Consider the following 12,259-nt stretch of genomic DNA (forward strand, 5'->3'; position numbering starts at 1 on the left):
TCTGTCAAACCAGAGGAAATGTACTGAAAGCACTGCAGATTGCATACCCTTTCATTAAAGACTCAAAGACTCATTAGAAAAACAGTATAGATATTTAAAGGGTAGACTACCAGACACTTGAGTTACAATCAAATGAGCTTCAGGCAAATGCAATCTCCACTATATTCTATTTATCTCCTCTTGTTATAAAATGTAAACATATTACCAGATAACCTTTCAAGGGTGTTATAATGATTAAAAAATTAACATTTAAAAAGCTCTTGAAGAAAAAAGAAATTCTAAAGATTAGAAGAAGAGTTATTAAAGCAAACAGAACACATCAGGTACCTCCCATAGCAATAATTGAAAAGTTTATTACTACTTGAAGTACATTTCTATCTTTAAAGATTCTGGTTTGTTACTGTATAGAAGGAATTTACAGATAATAAACATGAGGCAAACAATCACTGAACTTTCACTTAAGATTTACACATTATGGGAAAAAAAGCATTATTTTTGTGAAACAAGCTCCAAAGAAAAGAAGAGATGGTTTTACAAGCCCTGATGCTCCAAACACTTAAGTTCAGCTCAGATATAAGATTATTTGCATTGAAATCAGAGAGGCTTTTCAGAATCATACAGACTGGCATATGCATCAATTGAAGGAAATTGGCTTCAATTATCACCACCTTTCACTTCAACCATGGTTTTGTGAGTCAACTTCCTGGGTACCCTTTGGAGTGGTGCTACAGAGTTAGCTATTCCATAGCATCTGTTAACATATGGTAACGTTTTTAGTACCATGAGCACACATAAAGATTGGACAAAACCAAGAAATTGCTGCTTGAGCATTATGACTAAATATCATGGAATCATAGAATCATTTAAGCTGGAAAAGACCATTAAGATTATGAAGTTCAACCAGTGCCCTAGCACTGCCAAGTCTACCACTAAACCATGTCCTTAAGTGACACCATCTACACATCTTTCAAATACCTCCAGGGCTGGTGACTCAGACACTTCCTTGAGCAGCCCGTTCCAATGCTTGACAAACCTTTCCATGAAGAAATTTTTCCTAATATCTAACCTAAATCTCCCCTGGCATGACTTGTGGCCTTGTCCTATCACATGCAAGAAGACAGAAAACTCCACCTAGTTTCAGAAAGGTGGAGAGTGCAATAAGTTTCCTCTGATCCTCCTTTTCTCCAGGTTAAACAACCTTTGTTCCCTCAGCTGCTCCTCACAGGATTTGTTTTCTATACCATTATTGTGTAAAACAATACAGAATGTCTTTCTTATCTTCCTTACTTGTAAAAACTTTAAGAATGTATATCTAAGTGTGCTACAAAAATCCTTATACTTTTACTCTGTGTATGCTTATGCACAGCAATACACTTAAACAATTATATTCTTAGACTTAAATAATTGATTTTTTAAAACCAAACGAGTCATGCTTTGGTGACCGTACAATCAATATTCACAGCATTTTCAGGGAAAATAACAGTTCAGTCCTCTCCAATGTACATCAGTGAGATACTGAGGGAATAACATAATTTCAAAGTCTCAATAGACTTCAGCCAAATGTGAAAGACAGCTTAAGCACAAACATCATAGAATTCCAAAAGGGCTGCAGAGTTTCTCATAGAACTACTTCAGCTCCTGGTTAGATTTACAAAACACAATATTTGGCATTATGATGTATAAAAAATGAGCCCCTTGATATAATTTTGAGTCCCAGACCTCAACTGCATGATCCTTTAACATTTACAAACACATGCAAATTTACAGTTCTCAGCTTTTTAAAGTCAGGAAGATCCTTTCCACTATGATGTTATCTGTCACTAATCTATTTCAGACACCTGCTCAACTGAACACACTCAGAAAGTCACCAGCATGGGAACAGCCCTCCTACGCATCTTATCTTACACAAAAAGAGTGATAACTAAAATCGGAATATAGCCCTGTAACATTCTTTTCCTTCTTTGCACATACATTTCTTTTGAAATGGATAACAATATAATTGTTTCTTTTATTCGGAATATAAAAGAATTCCAGCTAAAACCTTCATTGGCCCACCTAGACAGATGGGGTTTTTTTAAAGAAAATATGTGAAAAGTCAGCTTCATTCTTTTAATATCTAAATAAATCAACCAAATTCTGAAAAAGACTCTCTTGAACACACAAAAAGATAGACGTTTGTGGTCTCCATTTAAAGTAGTGCACATTTTAAATCATCTGCTCTAAATAGTAGAATTTTTTTTCCCACAATCCTGACTTAGAAGCATGAAGTTTTGTAATTTTTTAAGAAAGGGCTGAATAAACAAAGAATACTAAACTCTACAGAGAACAAATCAAATATGAGCTATATGGTACAATGCCCTGGAATTCAGTGACAGCAGAAAGCCATGATTTGAATATAGTTATACTGCATATAAATTGTGTAAAAAGCATCAAAGCAGTTAATGGATTAATGTGGTACATAATAAAAAATAATTAAATCGCAGTATCAAACAGTCACTGACCTGGAAAATATAGCAGTGAAAAATACCTACATTCGCTGATAGAAACTCAAGTTCTTTATGTTATCTTCAAAGGAAAACTAGAACACCTGCCCTATGCAACACAGTCACATCCTTAAATTTTGAACAGTTCTGCAGAACAGAGCCTAACCATTACATCGAATATAACACACATACTGTCAGCAAATTGCAAAGTGAGAATTAAAATAAAAGCCAGTTTCTCCAAAGCACAGCACTTTCAACACCAAGATGTGCATACTGAACTTTCTCTCAGTGGTCGTTACTATAACATGGCGATATTATAATCACTACAAGCATGGCTACTCCTCAAATATGTCAGGATTTTGCCTCAGAATCTCACAATCATTTATAAACACCCCACCCAAAATGGAGGTCCTGTTCGTGAACTTCTTTAGTTTTAAGCTGATTTTGTACAAACTTAGCCAGTTTTGATGAACTGCATGATAGAAAGATATTGGAGGTTTTGCATGGCACGAAACTAGAATGCATGCTTACAATCAAGTACTTATTAAAAAACCCCCAAAACACTAGTCTGTACATAGATCATATTCTACCCAAATGTCAAGACACTAGATAATTCCTTTCTGCTGCCTTCCTGGTTCCAGACACCTTTAGGGAGTCAAGTGTCTGGAAGAAACGACCTATACATCTATTGGATACATTTTTCTCACTGTCTCCACAGATATTAATGTAAGATCCTATCTTATAAGATAAATAGTGAGTGATCCAGTCCATTCTCTTCTTTCTTGTAAAAACAATGTATGTATCAAACGTAAAACTACTGGAAAAGAAAAGGAAATCATTTATTAATTCACAATTATGCAGAATAATTTTTTTTTTTTTTACCATGAGCACAGTTAAGCACTGGAACAGGCTGCTCGGAGATGTTCTAGAATCTCCATTTTGGAGAAAGCCAAAATCCACTCAGAAGAACCCGCTATGGCTTATTTTTTTGAGGAAAAGGTTGGGCTTGATACCTCCAGCAGTCCCCTCCAAACTCAAATACTCTATGTTTCTCTGAAGACTACAGCAAGGACAACAGAAATATAGAAAGCAAAAAGAGCACCATGTGTTTTCCTGATTTTTAGATTAAGGTCTAACCTGAAAAAAAAAATTACGCCAGAATTCATAAACTCAGAATGCTGAGTTATTCTGATATTGTGAATTTTCCATGCTTTGATCCCACATAAATTTCCATAGAGCAGAAACTGTGAAAAAACATTGAAATCCATGACTACCTTTTAAGCATCATACACTGAAACTTTGAAAAATAGCAGAAAAGAGATTATTAAGTAAAATCAGAACTATTATTAATTAAATACAATTAGTAATTCTAGGAAAGGATGGCAGCAGCGAGCATCGAGCCTTCTAGAGTGCAATTTAAGATACAATACAGTCTAGAGGAAAATTACAATCAAATCCTCTTAAGAGGTTACAAATTCACATTACATAATCTTTGTGTAGCTAGTAAGTCAAAATAAAATCTACTGAAGTTAAAACTGTGATACTGCTAAGAAAAAGAAGAACCAGATGAAAGATGGGGAAGCTGATTTTGTTCCTTGTACAGAAATACATTCTGCAAGTAGAACTTGGAAGGGATTTATGTAGGAAACCAAATTAATTACTTTAAGCACCTGAAGCATTTGATTTAATGGGATTTTGATGCAGCTGGGAGTTTGTTCACACACATTTATGTCTTCCTTACACTTCTCCTGAAAGTTTCACATTAAACCCTATGAACCTTCACACAGCTGCTGAATACTTTAGCTTCAAACATAGGGAGCAGTTTCTGACTAATCTCTGGTTGATTTTTTATAATAAAAAATTTCAGAAAATACACATAATTTTTTGCAGTTACCCAGTAGTTCCATTGCATCATCTTCATTGTCAATGTCTTCTTCGGTTACAGATGGAGCTGTGCTTTGAGCAGAATCAAAGGAGTCCTGAGAAAGCATGGCAGCCAGCAGTTTCTTATGTTGCTGCTGTTGATGTTTTAATCCTTTGGTCTTTGGCTCCATTTTTAAGCTGTGAGGGAGGAAAGCACAACTTTCTCTTACTGGTGCTCTCTTCAAAGTATGTCACTCATTCCCTGATCATTGGATGTTCTAAAATATTTTGTGTTTTCAGTTTCTACCTAAAAATTTGATTGAATTTGGGAAATTTCCCATTGACTTTATGTGCACTAATCAAGTTTAAATAAGCTACACATATAGAAAACAGGATGTCAATTACTAATCAGTATTGCTAAGGCATTGATGCATAGCAAAAAGCTGACAACAAAGAACTGCTCCCTTGAGTGGTTTTGATACCATTACCCCACAGGATTAAGGGCCTTACATTTATAACAATTTTTCTGATTTGCTGAGTTTTGTCTCTGACCTAAATAACAGAGAACTGGAATTGCACAGAAGTTAGAAGGGTCTAAAGTAGGACTTGCTACAGTTTGCCATTTCTGATTCCTTAAAATATCAACATAAAACAGACAGAAGTCTGGTGCCCCACTTGAGGGGCACCTCATGAGTGACACCTCAGACTGTCCTTACAGTGTTGCAGGAAGGCAGAATTGTTGCAAATATATGATTTGTAGTATAATCAACAATCGTTCATTTCTCCAGCAAAGATAAACACTAATAAGACAAAGTGCACCTTGGAGATGAAGAATGGGCTTTGAGTTTAGGACATCAGGTTATGGATGGGGCCTCTGCAAGCTCTAGTTCATTTCACGCTCTAAGAGACAAGAGTATCATAATAAAAAACACTCAAATTCCTCATTATGTACATACATTATCCCTGGAGGAAGATTCCCAAGAGCCTTGCATCTTCTCAAAATTCCTCCAAGAAATTTTTCATGTAGAAAACTACTAACAGTGACTTGGAAATGAGTTTAATCCTATTTTCACGGTGTTCAAATTTCTGAAAGATGAGCTCAGTACCAGCAGGATTGCCATCAGCACTTTTCTATGGTCTCTTATCACTTATTAATACCTTGCCTTCCTTCCTTACAGCAGCAACAGAGAACAGTGCAAAACCAGTGACAAACACAATCTTTCCACTGTAGCAATCCAGAACATCAAGGGCAAAAAGGTGACCCTTCATCCATTTGAAAAGACATCACTAATACAGCTACCTCAGACTGGCCACACTGTCTTTCCCAGTCATAGTAGTGACACCTGTCCTTTCAGCTGCTCTCTTTTTTTTCCTTTTTTTGAGTTACTGGGCCACGCTTTCAAATAAACGACATGTCTGCTTCCGTTGTTCATCATCACAGGAATGCATGTTTTTCAGGAGGAAATGGTGATTCTGTCACATGACACCGATGGCACTTACTCTACCAATGATTTGTCAATGCCTAATCCCCTGGATATTTATATAGTGTTTCATATATGTAGCATTTCCTTATGTTTAGTGACAGGTAGAACAAAACATACTACCTAGGAATAATGGAACAATTACAGTTTTGACTTTCCTGTTCTTATACTTTTACTGCATATTACAATTAGTTCTAAGAGTTTGCCGGCTTATCCCATAAATCCTGATAAATAGTGATCAATAACCTATCAATTTTTATTAGAAATGTTGCTAAATAAAATTTAACAAGATAAAATTGGAAACATTGAATGGGAATTTTTCAAATTGCCCCCCTTCCATTTGCCAGGTAAAAACGTAATTTAATTATTTAAGGCTACATTAACTATGAAATACATAAAAATTCTTTACAACTGATAACTTCACTCTTTTGATAGCAAAACTTATACTCTTCCCACTGTTTTTAGATTTACGAGGCATTTGCTACATTAAAACCAAGTTATCATTACCTAGTACTTGTCTCATGCATTTGGTGGGCGGTCAATTCCAAATTCTGCTAATAGCACTTTAATTCACAGGAACACTGAATCAGACCTTGAAGCAACCACCAGTTATTAGTAAACTGCTATTAAATATTCAGATTAATCTTGATCAACTTCTAAACTTCCATATATAGTTGGCATCAATTTTAGTATCACCACTATCTTGAAGTTCTGCAACTTTATGATTCCTTTGCAAGACTGCAAACATGATTTTTATACATGCCTTACAAAAGCTGATGAAATGCTAATGAAGCAAAGAATTATCCCAGACATAAAATCAGTCAACCAAATGTAAATCCATGTGCTGCATGTAATTTAGTAGTTACTGATTTCTACTGAAAATCAGTACTCCCACTTAACGATACATATTTTTCAATAGGCCTTCAGCACTTACTGCACCTAAAAACAGAGATATCAGTATCCCATGAGTCTTTCCTGGCATAAAGTTCCCTATATTCTCCTTATTCACACACCAGGCAACCTGATTTTGTCATGTTACTCAACAAGATTCCTCAAATACTACTCTCAAAGCCATTCATCACATTTTTTAATTATAGCATTAGCTGTGAGGTTTCTCACAGCTTGCACCACCCTCTACAAAGAGAAGAATGTGCTGCTTTGAATCATCTGTTGCTCAGAACTAGACCTCTTTGCTTCCTTCTGGAAATTAGAGATGCTCATTTCTGCTCCTTTCTATTGACAGAGCGGATACAATATCCTCAATTTGCTCTGCAACATGGAACAGATCTTTATTCAGTGCCTTTACTGGACTGCTGAATAAGGAAAAAGAACCCAGGTCTGCACAATCAAGCTGTAGTGCCAGTTGCTGACTCCATTATTTTCCCAGGAACTGCACTGGAGAGACCCAGAGTCCGAGTTGTGTTGGTTCCTGTCAAAGGTCTGGCTGAGGGATTGTTAACTACACGCTGCTACTTCTTTGAAATAGCAGTACTCACAGGTACCCCCACGATAATTTAATTAAATGAACTACTCATGGATAACAAATATTCCCAAGATGTGAGGAAAGTTAATGAATGCAGTCTGTAAGAGCACATCTAGTCACACATTAGTTTCAGTGTGACAGGGAGTTGAATTCCAACATAGAAAGCACCTGGAAGAATGTGAAGTGAAGGAATACCTTAGACCTTTTCAAAGGGAAAGCAGAGAGTTTTTGCCTTCTAAAAAAAGGAAGAAAAAGGTGTCTGCTGCAGTCAAAGTACTTGTTATAACCAAGGAGAAATGCTACAAGGCTAAGGGAGAAACGTAGGTGTTTAAGCCAATTAACAGAGGCAGTGCAGAAGATTTACACTTAAAAAGAAAGACCTGAATCCCTTTTAAAGCAAGGCTGTGAGTACTTAACCTACTGTGATAAACTTATCTTTAAATCATGGAAAATGGACTCCTTGTATTATAATCTCATTCATGTAGCTGAAGCACAAACTCTTTCAGTCAAGCACAATAAATCTTCAGAAGTTATTTACTGCAAAGAACAAAATTTTCTCTTCGAGAAAGACTTGTTATTAACATCAAAAAGCTGAGATGTGAAATGAAAATGAATTTAGGAAGTCCTGTTAAAAATAACAAAGATATTGCTTCCCTTGTCTATCTCTCCTTTAAATGAGAAAATCAGATTTATCACTAAAGTGTCAAGAAGAGTAATAAATAGCTACTACCAATCCTGGAAAGAGGGAAGAGTATGAAGTATCTGAATGAAGCTACGCATCACAACATTATTACACAATGGACCCCAACCATGTCAAAATACCTAGCTTTACACATGGGAATAAATCCATAGGATTGCAAATGGGTATTAAGTTAATCATCTATAAAAGCATGAGAAGAAAAAAGTCACATATTAATGACTTCTATTTATTCTACATGTGCTCACACTATGGCATGGGTATTAAAAAGCCCTGCACTCTGCCCTCAGAAATAGAATTTTTGTAACAAAGACAGCTCTGTTTCACAAAATATACATTTTATAGGCCAGATCAAACACCCACCTTCCTCCAGGACTGCTGCTATCCTCACTGTCCCACTGCTCATTTTTATTTCTTGGTATTGGTGGCTGCAACATCTCAGCAGCCAGAGGATCTGCATCATTCTCTTCACGGCCAATCCATTCTCCAATCACACGAGGTCTGAGAAGGGGGGTGTTGAAACCTGCTGTGTCCTGAAGAGAAATAAAAATTTTTAAAAAGAAACAATGCACTGTTTGGTCTCAAACATAGATGTAAATAGAGAAAGAAAAGAAAAAAAAATTTAAAAGTACAAAACCAATACATTACATTATCATTTCAGAAGACTACAAAATACCCAGAAACAATAATGGACTAATGAAAAGTTTCCCATTAACAAAATTCCAAGAGATATTTGTGTACCCTGATGCCTCAAATGCCTCTTTTTTTTTAATTGCAACTGTAGAAAAATCACTTTTTTTTTTAATAAATGTACAGCTCTTAAAACCTTCAGTGTATCTGTTCTGCTAAGCAACATTATACATTAATTGGTATAAAAAAAACCCAACCAAAAGACTGTTGTAGATTAATAGCATCACTCTTATTTGCATTATGAATTTATGCAAAACTAATAAATACATCTGCATTTTGCATTTTAAAAATAACCCTGCTGGGCTTTACATAATGTATCTTCCTATTTTGAAAATGGTATTAACATTTGAATAAAATGCATTTCTGAAACTATTTTTAACCACTTACTGGAGGACAATAAGCTGGACAGGATTACAAAAAGCAAGCAAAATGTAACTGACATATTCAAAACAATAGCAATACCTTGCACCATCATATCAGGAATTTAGATTAAAGAAACAAGTTGTCCTTAAAATTATATGAAAAAGCATTCTGATGTAGTGAGTATCTCTGTTTTCAATTTTACTAGAATGGTTGTAGATAAAGGGTCATGTACAACAGTACAGTCAAACTAAAAAAAACATACCTGCATACCAGAAAAAAAAAAAAAGATATGAAATTATGGGATAGGAAGAATTATTTTTCTTTAATTAAACTCTTCGTAGGCTAGTAAAGACATTTCAAACACAGTGTGCCTAATTAGGAGAGATATATTCCTAACATTTAACGAGTGAAAATTATAGGAAAGCAAATCCTTGGCTGTTACCTTAGTGCCTCAATAAATATTCCTGCCATAAAAGAATGCTTTCCAAACAAAAAGCATCTGGAAAAAGTACAGCACATTGACTACATAGCCTAGAAACCATATTTTCTCTCTTTCCTAAAAACAAACCACTTTTGAAATCTCCTCCTAATTGAAACAGATATGGTTAAAAGCACTGTTTGAAGTAGAGGCCTCTACTGAAATGAAAGAAAGAAAGAAAATAAAACAAAAATAAGGCTGCAAAGTGCTTTCAGTATGAATATATTTACCCTCCTGTGGCTAGATGCTGCGATTTTGCTCAGCACAAGAACCTTTTATTTTGAGAGTCAAATGTAACCCAGGCCCTGGATCTGACTCACTCATCCTTGGTCTTTTTTTCTGCTTTCTGCAATGTGCCAGCAAGTGCTTTACCACACTCTCCACACCTCTGCCCAGAGTTGTCCACCACTTGACTAATTCACTTTCATACAATGTTTGTTTTCTGCAAGGACCACTGAAAATTGAATCTGTGGCTTCAGATGCTTTAGGATACTTAACCACTGGTGTCCATTTTTTAATGTACTTACAAATACATGTTTTGTGCATCTACTTGGAGCTGTGTCATAGCCAGGTAATGTATACTAGATGAGAGTCACCTCTGGGTACTTGACAAGTGTAACTTGTCACAGGTGTGACTACCATCATATGCTTGTCAGCTTAGAAAAAAGATTATTTCACTACCCACAATGCCTTCATTACACAAGGTGCTTTTATTAGTTTAAATATGAACCACCTGGCCCCTTACGAGGTTTATTCCTATTATTCTAGCTATTTTACCCTTCTCTTTCTCCCTAGAATACTTTCTAATAATTAATAAAAATTTTTCCTGGAACTAGTTAGTTAGAATAACTTGCAATATCAATCTTGCTAAAAGATTTCAGTCCCTTAAGTGAAAATGCAAAGCACCTAAAAATTTGCCCTTTTTTCTGTACTGTAGGTTTTTCCTGACACTATGAACTGCAAAATCAATGTATGAATAAGTAAAAAATGAATGCTATGACTGTCCTCGCTATGCTTATTTCTTTCATAGGCATTTTAGAGATTAAAGTAGCACTTTCATATACTCTACTAACAAAGATGTAATTTACATTACATAGTTGTAATGTAATGTAATGTACATGCTTTGCCTCACTTTACCACTTGCTTTCCTTTTTGACTCATGTTAGATTAGTACACCACAGTTTCAGTGACCTAATTTATTGTCCTCCTTTTAACTATATAAGCACTCAGTGAAAACACTAAATGGAGAATCAGAGACAGCTCTATTCAGAACCAGGATGTTTATTTGGCACTGTATTTCAAAGCTGCAATAAATTGAGATGAAGTATTCTGTTCTCAAACAACATTTTATAGTTTTGGTTGGGTTTTTTCATATAAACTTTAGAATCTTAATTGATTTCCAATTTACATTCCCCCACAAATAGCAGAAGAGATTGACAGTGACATTAGTGTGCAGTGAAATATTTTCAGTACAGGTAGGCATTTAAATTTGCATTAAAACGAAGAGGACTATTTCATGGTGCAGCCTGAACGTCATCCACTTATCCACATCAGTGGCTACCAATTTGACACACTCAAGCTTCCTTTATGTGGAGACTAGGAAAAGAAGGGAAAGACTGAAGGACAGCTGATTCTCCTCTTCACGTTGCGCTGAGATGTGGTTGCTGGATGCAACCTCTACCCGAGACCACAACATTTGTATATCCATTTATTTACGCATCACTTAAAAAGCTCAATATTCCTATTTTCTGATATGGATTTTGAGGGAATCTCCATAGTGAGAAATACTTCGGGGTGAGAAGAAATTTGGGGGTTTTTATGACTTAAGAATAGCTATTTCTTCTATTTTATTAACTGTAACATGTTTCCATTGTAGTACACTACATATAAGAAGAAAGTATGTCCTAGACAGCATAGAAAAAAATTTTAATATTGACATTGAGGGTCCAAATCTACTATTAATTTTTAGGTCTTTGCTTGGATCTTACTCTGGATCTCTAATACTTAGGTGTCTCACATTAATATGTTTGAAGTGACTGAAAGATATCATTGGGAATTCCAGACAAATTTCACAGTGCTATGACAGGTCTCACTCTTCAATGTTTTTCTCTAGAGTTTTTTTCAGCCTAGAACTCTATGAATATCAAAGAATGGCTAACATCCTAGCTCTTCTTTGTTTACCTTAAACCCTTCACATTATGCATGGAAGTGCGCAGTTTCCTAAAAACCTTCAATAGTTTCTGTTCAGTGGCACGGAGGGTGAGTCAGTTCAGAAATCTGTATTATATTAACTCTGCATTTTAGTTTTAAAATATGTGACTGATAAGGCATCCCTTATTTTCTTTCCTTACATAGTGTACTTGCAGTGCCAGTTTCTGACTTTACATAGCTTCCATGGCCTAGAGACGGAGGCTGAATCATCACAAGAGACAGAACACCAAGCTCTGCAAGCCTGACGTAAATGAAAAAGAAGGGAATCTCTTATAATAAATCTGTTTTAATTGCATTAATTTTAGGAATTTTTTTTGCTTTTTTTGCAAGGCTACCAGTGAACTCAGAAATTTTAGAAGATAGGTCAAACTGAAAGATTCAATTTTGACTGAAAGACCGATCTTGTGTGCCATATTTTCTCTATCCCTGTCTTGCAAAAAAGCTCTAAGTACTGACAAAAAGCTAATATGAGCAGATATTTTACAAGAATCCATTTAAATGAAACACTCT

At 35.4% G+C, this 12,259-nt stretch overlaps 1 protein-coding gene across 4 annotated transcripts in view; it reads right to left on the minus strand.

The window, feature by feature from the left end:
• The window catches only part of CUNH8orf34 (chromosome unknown C8orf34 homolog), a 128,481-nt gene that overhangs the window by 87,533 nt on the left and 28,689 nt on the right, over positions 1-12,259 (minus strand). For all 4 annotated transcript variants that reach the window (XM_017731250.1, XM_017731252.1, XM_017731251.1 and 1 more), the window contains 2 exons: positions 8,371-8,540; positions 4,378-4,544 (listed from right to left, as the gene is read on the minus strand). In XM_017731250.1, coding sequence (XP_017586739.1) covers positions 4,378-4,544; positions 8,371-8,540 — 337 coding nt within the window. The remainder of the gene's footprint in view (positions 1-4,377; positions 4,545-8,370; positions 8,541-12,259) is intronic.

The sequence above is a fragment of the Corvus brachyrhynchos genome, unplaced genomic scaffold (assembly GCF_000691975.1).
Source record: "Corvus brachyrhynchos isolate BGI_N302 unplaced genomic scaffold, ASM69197v1 scaffold633, whole genome shotgun sequence".
Classification (NCBI taxonomy): Eukaryota; Metazoa; Chordata; class Aves; order Passeriformes; family Corvidae; genus Corvus; species Corvus brachyrhynchos.